The following is a 13,346-nucleotide window of genomic DNA, read 5'->3' on the forward strand; positions in this document are numbered from 1 at the left end:
TAACCGATTTTGACCCAGACCAACAACTTTGACCGACTCGGGCCTAGTTAGGGACTCGTCGGCCGACTTTTACAAACACTTCATATATAAAAGAAGAGACTCGAATCTATCTATTTTATATCGTACCTTGGACATAAGGTTAATTCAATTTGATTGCAACATATGCAGACAAGCTTGTTGGGGGATGATAAATGATTTGTCTAAAAAAAGAAGTTGAGTGTTTTAATAAAATACACGCCACCCTCCACAAACAGAATATTACATTGTATTCAATTCTAGAGCTCACTAGTCTTAAAAATGTGCATATAAATACGTCCAAAACACAACACTTATATTCCCGTCTTGTTAGAGTTAGAGTCAGAAGCCTTTTGGTTCACAATTCTCACCCTAACTCTAACATAACCCAAAGTTAGTTGTACACATTAAAAAATGGAACTTTTTAATGTTCATCACCCTTTGGTTTTCGTTTTTGGCATTTTAGGTATGTAATGTTCAAACTTAACATTCATAGTTTGATGATATCTTGATTTCATCCTACTCAAATTAACTTGTTTCTTTGTTTTGTTAACATGTTACAGGTAACATGATCTCCACCGGTGTCTACTTCGCACCAATGTAAGTCTAAAATTGCAAATTAAGATATGATACACGAGTTTAGTGAGTTAAAAGTATGTGACTAATGGAAGTATTTGCAGGCCAACATTTATACAAATATGCAAGCGAAAATCGACAATGGGGTTCCAATCGTTACCATATGTGGTGTCACTCTTTAGCGCATTGCTATGGTTGTTTTACGCTTTCATTAAAGGAAGCGACACGTTCCTTTTAATCTCCATCAACACTCTTGGTACCATAATCGAGTCTATCTACATCATCATTTTTCTTGTGTACGCTACTCCGGATGCTAAGGTACATGTTTCATTATTGTCCCGTTTTTGGGCTTCATTTCATAAAACTTTGTATATTTACGAAAATGAATGTTATTTATGCGCAGAAGAAGACGTTTATGACTTTATTCGTTGCTATGGTGCTTTGTCTCGCGATTTCTCTTATAACACTATTATTGGTAAATCCACATAAACAAGTGCTCGTAGTTGGGTGGATTTGTGTTGGGATTTCGGTAGCCGTTTTTGCAGCACCTCTTGCTATTGTGGTGAGTTGGCACGTCGTATATCTTGTTTAGTTGAGTCATATTCTTGTGCTTAAGAAACAAACGAAACTAATTTTTTGCTTGAATTTAAACAGGTTCAAGTTGTGAGAACTAAAAGTGTCGAGTTCATGCCATTGTCTTTATCGTTTTTCCTTACACTAAGCGCAATAATGTGGTTCTTGTATGGATTTTCCATCAAGGATAGACGTGTTATGGTAACCAACACCTTTTCTCCATTCTGTTTAAGCTACCATTTTTTTTTTTTTTTTGGCGAAAACAGAATTTAAATTATTATAGATCCAACGATCTGTTCGAGCTACTATATTTAAAATGTTGGTTAGGATTTAGTTAACGTAAAATGTTTAATTTGTAGGTGCCAAACATATTAGGATTTATATTGGGAGTTTTGCAAATGGTACTTTATGGATACTATAGAAATGCAAGTATTCAACAAGAGAAAGATCCAAAGGCGAAAAAACAACATGTCGTAAACATATCGATTCTATCAAACTCAGAAGTGCACCCGGTGGATTCGGGTCGAACTAGTGAAGCAGAAGATGAAACCAAAAGTTGTGATAATCACATTGAGATGCAGGAAGTGAAGGATGAAAGGGATACTGGTTTAGTAGTTGTGATGTGCGAGGTTTAACTAATTATAGTAAATGGTGACCAATTAAAGTTGTTTAATTGGTATATTAATTTTGACATATAAAATGGTCATGTCGTCACGTATAGTAGTAGACCAATAGTATAATTTATAGATTTATATTTAGTGGTCGTTGGACAACACTCTTTATCTTTTAATAACAGAAATCCACCCAAAAAAAGTAACATTCTAACTGAAACTCCTCTGTTTTTGTTAGTGAGTGTTTGATCATCAGTCTTCAAGTTGTAATGCTCAACTTTTCTTTTTCAATGAATACATATATGAGTTTGTTACTAACTTAGATATATCTTATACGGAGTATCTAATACTATTAACATATATTTTTTGTTTTTAAAAGTTGGAACTTTTTTATTTTATCTTATGTCTAAGGGTTTGCATAAAGTGTGGAATGGAAATGGGTTCAATTTTGACTCATCACTCTTGATGATGAGGAACAAACCCCATTTGATGGGCTTCATTCCCAAATGTAAAATTCATACCCTTAAACCAAACAACTTATTTCATACCCATTTCTATTTGCTTTATATCAAACTCATTATCCAAACACACCTAGATATTTTTGATATGGAATCGGAAACTTACAATAAGGATTATAATTTTGATAACACAAACCAGCTTAATATTATGTACTCCATATCTTTAGACTCAAGAGGTACTATTATTGTAGTTAAAACTTTACTAAGTTTTAAAGGCTTATAGAATTAGTTTTTTATCAACAAATATCTTGGTGGCGGGTCGGAAACAGGTGGTAAGGTTGCGTACATTTTAGTAAAAAAAAAAAAAAAAAAACTCCCTTTTTCCTCAAATAATTTGGACATGTAAAACCCGTTATTGTTGGATATCTTGGTTGGGACTATGAAAGCTATTAAATGTTTCCCTTCAAACTAATCTTTTTATGACTTCTTTGTTCTGTTTAATATTAATTGTAGTTTAAGATGGTTAGCACCACTGATTTGTTGCATGAGTTTGGCCAACATTGTGTTCTTAGTTAGGGGTTGATTCCCCATCGTGCAACATTATGTTATCAAATTAAAGTATCAAATAAATACATAAAAGCATAAGTTTCGGTATGGACTATCTCAACGTAAGTTGTAAAAGAAGTTATACAATATCTTGATAAGAAACTCCTCTCTAATCAGCGCAACATCGACACTTCTTTAAAAAAACTAAAAAGACCGAGAGTTGGAACTCTTCTAAACCCCTTTCTTTTAATTCCTCTTTTTACTCTCGTTGCACACAGAAACCAAAACCAAAACCAAAACCAAAACCAAAAATTGCATGTAGGTCTCACCAATGCTTCGTGTTCATTTACCAAGGATATGCCTTTGCCAAGACTATCAAAAGACATGACCCGTCATCCATTAAAGACAAGCCAAAGATATCTTAGATATACCGTTGGCAACTCTGAGCAAATGCATTGGCAGTACTATGATATGTGAATTTTTATCAAATGAAAGGGCATTTCGCCTAGTGATATTCGAGGCTTCGACAGTGCATTTCAGCTATTGATTCCTTTTGTATTTCGTTACATAACTACCATTAGTAAAGTTGGTGTTCTTGTTCACAATCACACAATCATTTTATAAAGATAACTTTATAACCCATAAGTTCGTATATAAAGTGGTAGAAAAAAAACAAAATCATGCGTTTTTATATAATATGTTATCACAAATATAAGGGAAGCCAAACCATAAAAAAGGACTCGTGTCAAACAAAATCACTTACAAAATTCAAGAATTTCGCTTTTAAATTTCGTTTCATCTCCTTTTCCCTCGAGAATTCGGACACTTGTTCTTCTCATCAACAAAATTTACAAAGATTACGTCCGAAAAATTGGTTTCACGGACCATACCATGTCTATGATCCAAATGATTTCGCACCCGAATAAAATGTTAGTGCCAAATAATGAGCGCATAAAACAGTTGTACATACATGTACTACCCATCAAAGCCACCAGCTTGAGCACTTTGTCTTCTTTTTTCAACCCACATTTTAGCTTCTGCAACAGCCCTTTCTCTATCAAGATCTCTGTTTATCATCTTTGCAGTTTCTTTAGGAGAATCATCTTTTTCCAAATCCCATCTGCCACCACCCGATCCTCCACCCTCTTCGTTTTTCGAAACTCTTCCGTTTCTTTCCGTGCTCGGTCTCTCTTTGTTAACGACAACATGAACAGGAGGTGTTGTAGGATCGTACCCATGGTTTGCAAGATACGATAAGGCGGTAACCACGTCCCCAATTAACGGACGAGCAGCAGCTTGTTCTTGAATACACATAGATGCAACCGCTAGAGCCTGGTACAAACCCCTCATTGGATAACGACCTTCTAGTCTCGGGTCCACCAATGACGTGAATTTTCGCCTGTCATTGAACAACGGTCGCGCCTACAAACAAATAAATATTCAACGATATGAAATGCTAAAAGACATATTTAATCAGTAAACGAATGAGGTCTTCCTTGTTCATGTAACCTAGAGTGAGGGTGAATCTTTTGACTTGGATGTACATGGCCTAACTAAGGTTGTAAAAGTCACGAGTAGGGCGTTGACCAACGTTGACTTCTAATAATAAGGCATTGACCAACGTTGACTTTTAATAATATATAAATAAAACATATATATTTGAAAATTCCAAACATTTCAGACATCACAAAATCTAATTTTAAGAAATATTAAATTTTTTTGACCAACTTTGACTCGGTCCGACTCACACCCGACCAGCCCGATTCTGACCTGACTTTTTAGGCATTTTTGGGCGTAACGAGATGGGTTAATCCCCAAACCGATGCATCAACCGACTTTTAAAACAGTGGGCCTAACTAGGTTACCTAGAGTTAATTTCTGAAAGAAAAAAAAATGTTAGTTGATTATTACCCATGTGACAAGGTTTTGCTGTCCATGTGGTTTCGTGCTGTCAATGGCTTTGCGACCAGTAATAAGCTCTAAGAAGACAACACCAAAACTGTAAACATCAGACTTGACGGTTAATTGTCCAGTCATGGCATATTCGGGAGCACAGTAACCATATGTACCCATGACCCTTGTGGAAACATGAGATTTGTCTCCAGTAGGACCCAGTTTCGCAAGCCCAAAATCAGAAAGCTTCGGTTGGAACCCTTCACCGAGCAGAATGTTGGACGACTTGAAGTCCCTGTAAATAACAGGAGGGTTAGCCTTATCGTGAAGAAACTCCAAACCTTTTGCCGCACCTGCTGCTATCTTCATTCTCGTGTTCCAATCTAAAACTTCTTTATCAGGCGGAACATCTGCAAACAGCATATCATTACGATCTGAATTCAGGTACCTACAGAATATATATTTATCACTATTGTAAACGTCGGGCCGAGTCGGCGGCGCCGGTTTTGGACTAATCCGTCCCATTACGCCCAAAAAAGCCTATAAAGTCGGCCAACGCCAAAAAATCGGGTCAAAGTTGGGCTTAGTAGGTCAAAGTCAAAGTTGGTCAAAAATTTTAAAGCTTGTATCTATATTTGAAATATTTATGTTTTATGCTTGATATATTTATGTGTAATATATACACATTTAATTAATTTATCACTAAAAGTCAACGTTGGTCAAATGCCCGATTCGTCCCTCAAAGGTCTCGACCGTTGCATGAATGTACAAGTGTTTTATGCATGTCACCTGATGTACAAGTGTTTAATGCATGTTAACGACAGCTCTAAAGGCTTAGAGCTGTCGTTAGCAAAATCCATATATATATTAATATATCATAGACGGTGTTTACCGTGAAGGTGATCTTCTAACGATCCCAACGCCATGAATTCATATACGAGAAGTCTTTGCTCACCATCAGCACAGTAACCAATCAAATTCACGAGGTGTTGGTGATGTAAAAGGCTGAGCATAAGAACTTCAACTAGAAATTCACGGTTACCTTGTAGCCCATTTCTATCGAGTTGTTTAACTGCTACAACCTATCCAAAACAACCTAATAACTTTTAGCTGGTATAACTTGAAAATAAAAACCTCAATTAAGATTTGTAATCACTAATGTAAAACAATCAAAGACAGCAAAAATCTTGCTACCACACCGGATGCCAACTACACACGATTGTTATTTAGCAAGTGTTTCTCATGATGAAATATATTAGCTTAACTAGAGATACATTAATTAACAATAAGTAGTTTTCCAAGTATATTAATGTAAACAATAGACAGATTCTAAAAAGGCTTCGAAACTAGTCCACCAAAGTTGCAAAAATCGCTACATGGGGGAGTACTCGGTCGGGACTTTTTAGGGAGTACTCGGAAACTCGGGGAGTACTTGGATGTTGACCAAGTTTGACTTTGACCGATCTTGACCGAGTTTTGACCAATTGTGACTGATTTTCCGAGAAATCCCGAGCTTTGGCGGGTTTTCCGAGTAATCTCGAGTTTTGACCGAGTATTCGCCGAGTAATTCTGAGGCCTGCAACACTGAGTCTACCAGTCTATCACATGGTAGTGCTATATCTATATAGTTACCTAGTAAGAGTATATGAAATATTCAGATAAAACTGACAAGGGTGAATAAATAAACTATACAATATAATTTAAATTCCGATGTAATAATAAATAAATATGCAGAAACGAGCACGCTGCTAATCTGATGACTGTACAACAAATGGTAAATAATGGAGCAAATTGCAACGAGGTTCGAAATAGTATACCTGACCAGTAGACTGAAGACGGCCTCTATATACACAACCGAACCCTCCTTCTCCTAAGAAGCAATCAGGTCGGAAATTATTAGTTGCAGCTGCGAGTTCCCGAAACGTGAATGTTTGTGCAGCAATCTGACCATCAGGTAAATCTTTTGACCCCGATGACTCCCTCCTTAAACTAACATTATTGTTTCTAGTCTTCAGTCTATCAACTCCTGCCAAATTCATTACAATCAAAAACATAATCAACCCTATTTCGCAACTTAAACTAATATTATGCGGATATAAATGTAGTGAGTATAGAATTAGGTACCATAATCAATCCTCAATCCATATCTATCTATAATCTATAACATAGTATCTAACTAATATATTAAATTACAAAAATTCATTTAATGATCTTTTAATTTCAGAGATTTACGGAGAGATCTCATGTTCAAACCAAGGTCGAACACGGGTCCCGTGCGTAAAAGTACTCCCCTTTCTCGATTAGGGCGGACCGAAAATCTTATTCGTTTACCCGTTTTCATGAAAAGGAAAAAGAATATAAAGATAAATCCTACTGTATCAATTTATATCATGTCAATTCACTACAATAAGAAAGTTCTTATCCTGATATTATGGGGCCTACATCAAACTCATCCAATTACAACAGAAAACAAAAAATTGAAGATGCAAACTTGATTATAATCAAAATCAAATTCTAATATACTACTACTAAGTAAGATCAGATCAGATCATTTCAAAACAAATAAGTAGGAGTCTTTTATATTATTATAATATACATATAAAAAAATTAATACTTTAATTACTTCAATTCAATTAAAGTTTCAACTGATAAAAACATATAAACACAGTTTACCAGAGGATAATCTTGAAATATTGGAAGGAGCAGAAGATGTATGAAATTGTTGCTGTTGAAGATGATGATGATGATGATGATCAGCCCTAACTTTTGAAGGATTCAATTTCTCTTCTTCTTTTGAATCAAAACAGGGAAAACAACCCATTGATTTGATGGTTTCCTAAATTTTCACTCTTTCAATTACTAAATTTTTATGACACAAAATAACAATCAAGAACTTATGAGATGATTAAAGGTTGTAGTTGTTGTCGTTTTAATCTCTGTTAACTGATTAATAAAGAAACTAGATGGATTCAATGAAAACGGTTTGTATCTGATTTAAAAATAAAAAGATTTGTTTTCTATTATTAATTAACTTATTTTTGTAAATAATAATTTAAAGAGAGAATGATAATAAGTGTGAATGGATGGATAGATTGGTAGCTTGTGTTTAGAAACAAAACAAATCCCAAAAGACCCCAAAGGCGGCTTTTTTTCTTTCTTTCTGACTTTGTTTTAGCATATTCATACCCTCATCTCCCAAGACCGCTTCCTAACGGGGTTAATATGGCATTGGTCATCAGAATTAGAGGTTCACAACGCCCACAACAAGCCTTATGGGGGCGTTGTAGCCTCAATATTTTGAGGCGTAGAGCGTTATCAGTCGGAACAATAAAAGATACCTTAGCTTAATTTCATTCATGATTTAAATTCATCCCAGCTTAATTTCATTCATGATTTAAATTCGGATGATGAAAGTATTCAGTTTGTGCAACTTGCTCACCAAGCCAGTCAATTTTTCAAGACATGTTTTTATCACGAACCTACATTCCAAGAGATCGTGAAAGTGTTCAAAAAGATGTTGAGCATACATTTAGTGTGCTTTAGGTTAAGTTTGCGATTCTAAAAACTCTCGCTAGATCTTTAAACTTTAACAAATTAAGAGCAAAATTGTACAGTTGTGTTATCTCACACAACATGATATAAGAAGATAACGGAAGCAGTCAAGGTAAAACGGGGGCCGGGGCAAGTGTTCTTCGGAATGACTGAGCCTAAAGGGCACGTACACAGTCAATCGGGTTGGCCGTCAACTTATTGGGAAAAAGGAGGAAGATCACTTTGATCTCTTGTTTCGGAGAAATCAGTGGAAAAAGTCAACCCCCTAACAGATAAGGTAGGGGATTGACTTTCTAAGCTTCTTTAATTGCATTAGCCCCCCCCCCCCCCCCCCCCGGCCCCCGGTAGATGGTTCAACCAAGCACGGTTTCACGAAATGGAAAAAAGTCAATCCCCTTGACTGTATCCTTTAGGGTATAAATGCAAGAAGAGCACCTTTTCCTAACAAGATTAAGTGAATACCCAAAATAGGCTTCTATCTTACTTAGGACATACACTCTCTCCTTCCGTAATTAGTTCAATTGAAGAAGCTATGATTCCTGATTCAGAGAACCGCCATTGAAAGAATGTAAGTAATATATCAAATATCGTGATATGTTAAATTTTGAGTTACAAGATAGAGTAGTGTACGACCAACTACGAGAAGATCCGACCACATTTGAAATCTGAAATGACCCGTCCTAATCCATCTGGACGAATACATTACATTTGGTTACATCGCGAGGTACTTGACCTCTATGTGATACATTTTACAAACATTGCATTCGTTTTTAAAAGACAAACTTTCATTACATTGAAAGTTGACGGCATGCATACCATTTCATAATATATCCAACTATAATTGACTTAATAATAATCTTGATGAACTCAACGACTCGAATGCAACGTCTTTTGAAATATGTCATTAATGACTCCAAGTAATATCTCTAAAATGAGCAAATGCACAGCGAAAGATTTCTTTCATACCTGAGAATAAACATGCTTTCAAGTGTCAACCAAAAGGTTAGTGAGTTCATTAGTTTATCATAAACAATCATTTTCATCATTTTAATAGACCACAAGATTTTCATTTCAATTTCTCATAAATATACGTCTCATGCATAGAGACAAAAATTGTGATGACCCTGAAATTTCAGACCAAATTTAAACTTAATCTTTGTATGATTAACATTTCCGACACGATAAGCAAAGTCTGTAAAACTGAATCTCAAAATTTTTAAACTATTCAAATACCTTTCGGTTGTTCTCGACGATTCGCGAACAATTATATGTAAATAGATACATATATACTATAACTTGAAAAGGTAACAATGTATTAATTGTTTGATACCGTACATTAAACTTATTGGTTTAAATATCTATTTGAACATATATGATAAGTTGGAATTGTAATTGTATGAATAACTTGCGATGTGTACTTAAAACGTGTTTATGAATATTAACTTGGTTATTAAACGTTTTGATTTAAAACAATATTATTAAATTTACTTTGATAGATAACGAGACGATAATTTATAGAAGTAAATGACCAAAACACTCGAATGTATAAGTTATATTTTGAGTGATATAATTTATGGATAGTTAAGTCTATATTTTGACAAATGTACGAGTCACGAAAGGTAAAGTGCCAGTTTTCTCAGTGTACGTAAGGACGTTCGAAAAACCGGAACCGGGACATAAGTCGTGTGACAACGTACGACTTATCGGAACAAAAATTACAAATCAACTATGCACGTGAATTTAATATAATATATAATTAATTATATAAATTATATATATTATATTTATATTTATTTAATATGTCGACAAACTAGAAGTTAAAACAGATGTGAGCTGGATTTACGGGCCATGCGATCGCATGGCATTTATCCACAAAACCCATGCGATCGCATGGGGTCAGATTTCAGGAAAAGTCTATAAATTCGATCGAGTTCTGGCATAATGCACACACACATATCCATCTATATTACACTGTATTATATTTATAATTTATATTATTATTATTATTATTAATATTATTATTATTATTATTATTATTATTATTATTATTATTATTATTATTATTAATATTAATACATAAAATACTACGACGAGGTTATGAGCGTGTCACTTTCAAAACGAGTTTACGAGCAAGCTAAAGCTAAGGAAATTGTGGGTTATTGCCAAGGAGGTTATGGGTAATGTTCGGGGGTATATTTATGAATCAAACCTAGTGTTTATCATCTCCGTTACGTCTACATACTTTTCTACAATATTGAATCTCAATATTAATACGTAAGCATTTATATTTTATATTTTATAAATTAATAGTGTATACATACTTGTGCTCGAGTGTATATATTTATACATGCTTGTATACTAAATTTTGTCGTTAAACAGTTTATAATGAATCACGAATTAAATACATATATTACTGGTAAAAGGTATATGATATACATGTTTTCGGAAAGCTGGCGAAAAATCAATAACTTTTCATTTAGATATCGGATAGTTTCGAAGAACGAATCAAAAGATATGGTCAACTGAATTATAATTGACGTTAATTGAAATTGCTTTTGAATCTGCAATTAGGATTTAAACAACTTGTTTACGAGATTGATAAAATGGATTTTTGAATATTACCAGCTGAGTAAATGAATCCTTATATAAAACACGTCTCGTTTGGTTAAACAACTGTCAAAATTGACTTTTTGAAACGACTTTGGATAACTTTTGTGTGTCGATCTCGAGCATTAGGATTGTGATACACTATGACCTGACCTAGCTTGATAGACATTTATTGACCAACATATGTTCTCTAGGTTGAGATCTACGATTATTTGATATACCGAGTTTCGGTCAAATTACGATGAACAACTCTAAATGCTGCTAAGGTGAGTTTCATTTGCTCCCTTTTTAATTGCTTTTGCAATCTATATTTTTGGGCTGAGAATACATGCACTTTATTTTAAACACAATGGATACAAGTACATACTAAATTCTACACCGAGTTTGAACCGAAAATCCCTTAGCTTTGGTAACTAGTAACTGCCGGTTATAAGAACTGGTGGGCGCGAGTAGTAGTATATAGATCCATAGGGCTTGATATCCCCGTCCGAGCTAGAGCACTAGCCTTTTAACGGACGTATGCTATTTGAGAAGCGTACACGTTGGTTTGCGTGTATTATTAAGATGATTATACAAAGGGTACAAATTATATATACGTTAAGTTTAGTTATCAGGGTGCTCAATTTTGTAGAATATTTTGATAAATGTTTCGGATGAAACAACTGAAATCTTGTGATCCACCTTTATATACAGATTATACGAAACATTAAAACTATGAACTCACCAACCTTTGTGTTGACACTTGTTAGCATGTTTATTCTCAGGTTCCCTAGAAGTCTTCCGCTGTTTGATTATATGTTACACAAGCTATGTGCATGGAGTCTTACATGGCATATTTTTTCAAGGAAACGTTGCATTCACCAAATCATCACCATGTATCTTATTTTGACTGCATTGTCAACGGAAGTACTATTGTAAACTATTATTTATGGTGATTGTCTATATGTATAAATCATCAGATGTCAAAAACCTTCGATTTAAATATTCATTTATGGTGTGCCTTTTCAAAAGAATGCAATGTTTACAAAACGTATCATATAGAGGTCAAATACCTCGCAATGAAATCGATGAATGACGTGTTCGTCCATATGGATTTGGAACGATCGTCACAGTTGGTATCAGAGCGTTGGTCCTAGTGAACCAGGTCTTGCATAAGTGTGTCTAACTGATAGTTGTTAGGATGCATTAGTAAGTCTGGACTTCGACCGTGTCTGCATGTTAAAAGTTTTGCTTATCATTTCTTGTCGAAAATTACATGCTTATCATTCTTAAGTCTAGACACGTTTTACTGCATTGATTGCATGAATAGTGTATAGACAAAATTCATATCTTAGCGTATCTGTTACTGTAAACTTTTCCTGACATCTTCCGAAAATTCCTCCGTGATTTATGGAATTTTGGTATTATATATACATATGTAAATTATGTATTGAAGAGTACCAATCTAAATTCTATAATCTATTTCATATCAAAAATCATCTCTCTAATTATACAAGATGGATCCCGTATCTAGTTCAAATTCCTTAAACTCCGACAGCTATTCCGATATGAATATTCACATGAATTCCGAAGATAGCGTAACCGGAATGGATCAACCAATTAGCCATCATCTATTCTGGATGAATTGGGGATGGGTTCATAGTCTACTTAATTATTGGAGACAAGAAGAAGGCGATCCCTTCCATCCACCACATTGCCCTCTTGGCGAAGAACCTGAAGCACTTACCGGCGAACCTGTTCGTAATACCATTTTCTCTCTCATCTCCAGAATATCTCGTCATGATCATATACTCTCTCAAATCCTGGATCTTATTCATCCGCTCGTCCGAACCGCCAATCATCCCGGTGTAGTAGAAGAAGTCAACGAGCTTCGCGCTCGGGTAGTGGCTTTGGAGAATATGGTGCAAAGGTTACAAGCACCAGCAGCATCACCGACATCAACAGTACCACCGAAAACAACACCAACAGTACCATTACCACCACCAACAACATCCGCATCGCAAACCTCAACTTCACAATCTGTTCCACGAGCATCAACGTCATATGCACCGTAGTTACCAAGAAATACCAGCAACAATAACCGATGAAGTATTAACTCATTTCTCCTGAAGAAATTTTATGTATATTTAATATATATGAATTTTGAAATCAAAATAAATCTTTTCGTACCAAGTTATTACGTGTGAATCTTAACTGGTAGGTACTACTCGGTTAATTCATATTACTAATATGCTATGATGTACATCCTTCGTTAATGACTTAACCATCGTTAACTACAATCTCTGTTTCCAACTCAATGAATTCCATTTCATAATAAACTAAGTATATTATTCAATTATATGGTTGATTTTATACTTTCATCATCGATGTATTCGAAACTTTCTAGAAAACATCATTCGTACCTTGCGAAGTTAGCAAGAGTTCCATGAGCACCAACATGATTCACTGAGAAAATATCAATAAAACTGAGTATTGATTACATTAGTGAAATACTCCGTAAAGATTATTAAATCTT

General features: G+C 34.8%; 2 protein-coding genes across 2 annotated transcripts; one reads left to right on the top strand and one right to left on the bottom strand.

Moving 5' to 3' along the window:
• The first annotated feature begins 429 nt into the window (after positions 1-429).
• On the top strand, positions 430-1,799 carry LOC139901254 (bidirectional sugar transporter N3-like). Its single transcript, XM_071883980.1, has 6 exons — positions 430-481; positions 579-615; positions 696-909; positions 995-1,153; positions 1,246-1,365; positions 1,524-1,799. Exons 1-6 carry the CDS (start codon positions 430-432, stop codon positions 1,797-1,799), a joined length of 858 nt encoding a protein of 285 aa, XP_071740081.1.
• Positions 1,800-3,443: 1,644 nt separating this feature from the next.
• On the bottom strand, positions 3,444-7,858 carry LOC139902814 (serine/threonine-protein kinase PBS1-like). Its single transcript, XM_071885459.1, has 5 exons — positions 7,346-7,858; positions 6,490-6,698; positions 5,565-5,754; positions 4,691-5,082; positions 3,444-4,201 (listed from the first exon to the last, which is right to left on the bottom strand). The coding sequence occupies exons 1-5, from the start codon at positions 7,491-7,493 to the stop codon at positions 3,755-3,757; spliced, it is 1,386 nt and encodes a 461-aa protein (XP_071741560.1). The 5' UTR covers positions 7,494-7,858; the 3' UTR covers positions 3,444-3,754.
• Positions 7,859-13,346: the final 5,488 nt, after the last annotated feature.

Source organism: Rutidosis leptorrhynchoides, chromosome 3 (genome assembly GCF_046630445.1).
Source record: "Rutidosis leptorrhynchoides isolate AG116_Rl617_1_P2 chromosome 3, CSIRO_AGI_Rlap_v1, whole genome shotgun sequence".
NCBI lineage: Eukaryota > Viridiplantae > Streptophyta > Magnoliopsida > Asterales > Asteraceae > Rutidosis > Rutidosis leptorrhynchoides.

Excerpts from the sequence above, each read along its gene's own strand:
- LOC139901254 (XM_071883980.1), top strand. The coding sequence starts at position 430 with ATGGAACTTTTTAATGTTCATCACCCTTTGGTTTTCGTTTTTGGCATT. Across the intron at positions 616-695 it reads GGTGTCTACTTCGCACCAAT|GCCAACATTTATACAAATAT; the intron begins GTAAGTCTAAAA and ends AAGTATTTGCAG. Across the intron at positions 910-994 it reads ACGCTACTCCGGATGCTAAG|AAGAAGACGTTTATGACTTT; the intron begins GTACATGTTTCA and ends ATTTATGCGCAG.
- LOC139902814 (XM_071885459.1), bottom strand. The coding sequence starts at position 7,493 with ATGGGTTGTTTTCCCTGTTTTGATTCAAAAGAAGAAGAGAAATTGAAT. Across the intron at positions 6,699-7,345 it reads TATTTCAAGATTATCCTCTG|GAGTTGATAGACTGAAGACT; the intron begins GTAAACTGTGTT and ends TGAATTTGGCAG. Across the intron at positions 5,755-6,489 it reads GTCTTCAGTCTACTGGTCAG|GTTGTAGCAGTTAAACAACT; the intron begins GTATACTATTTC and ends TGTTTTGGATAG.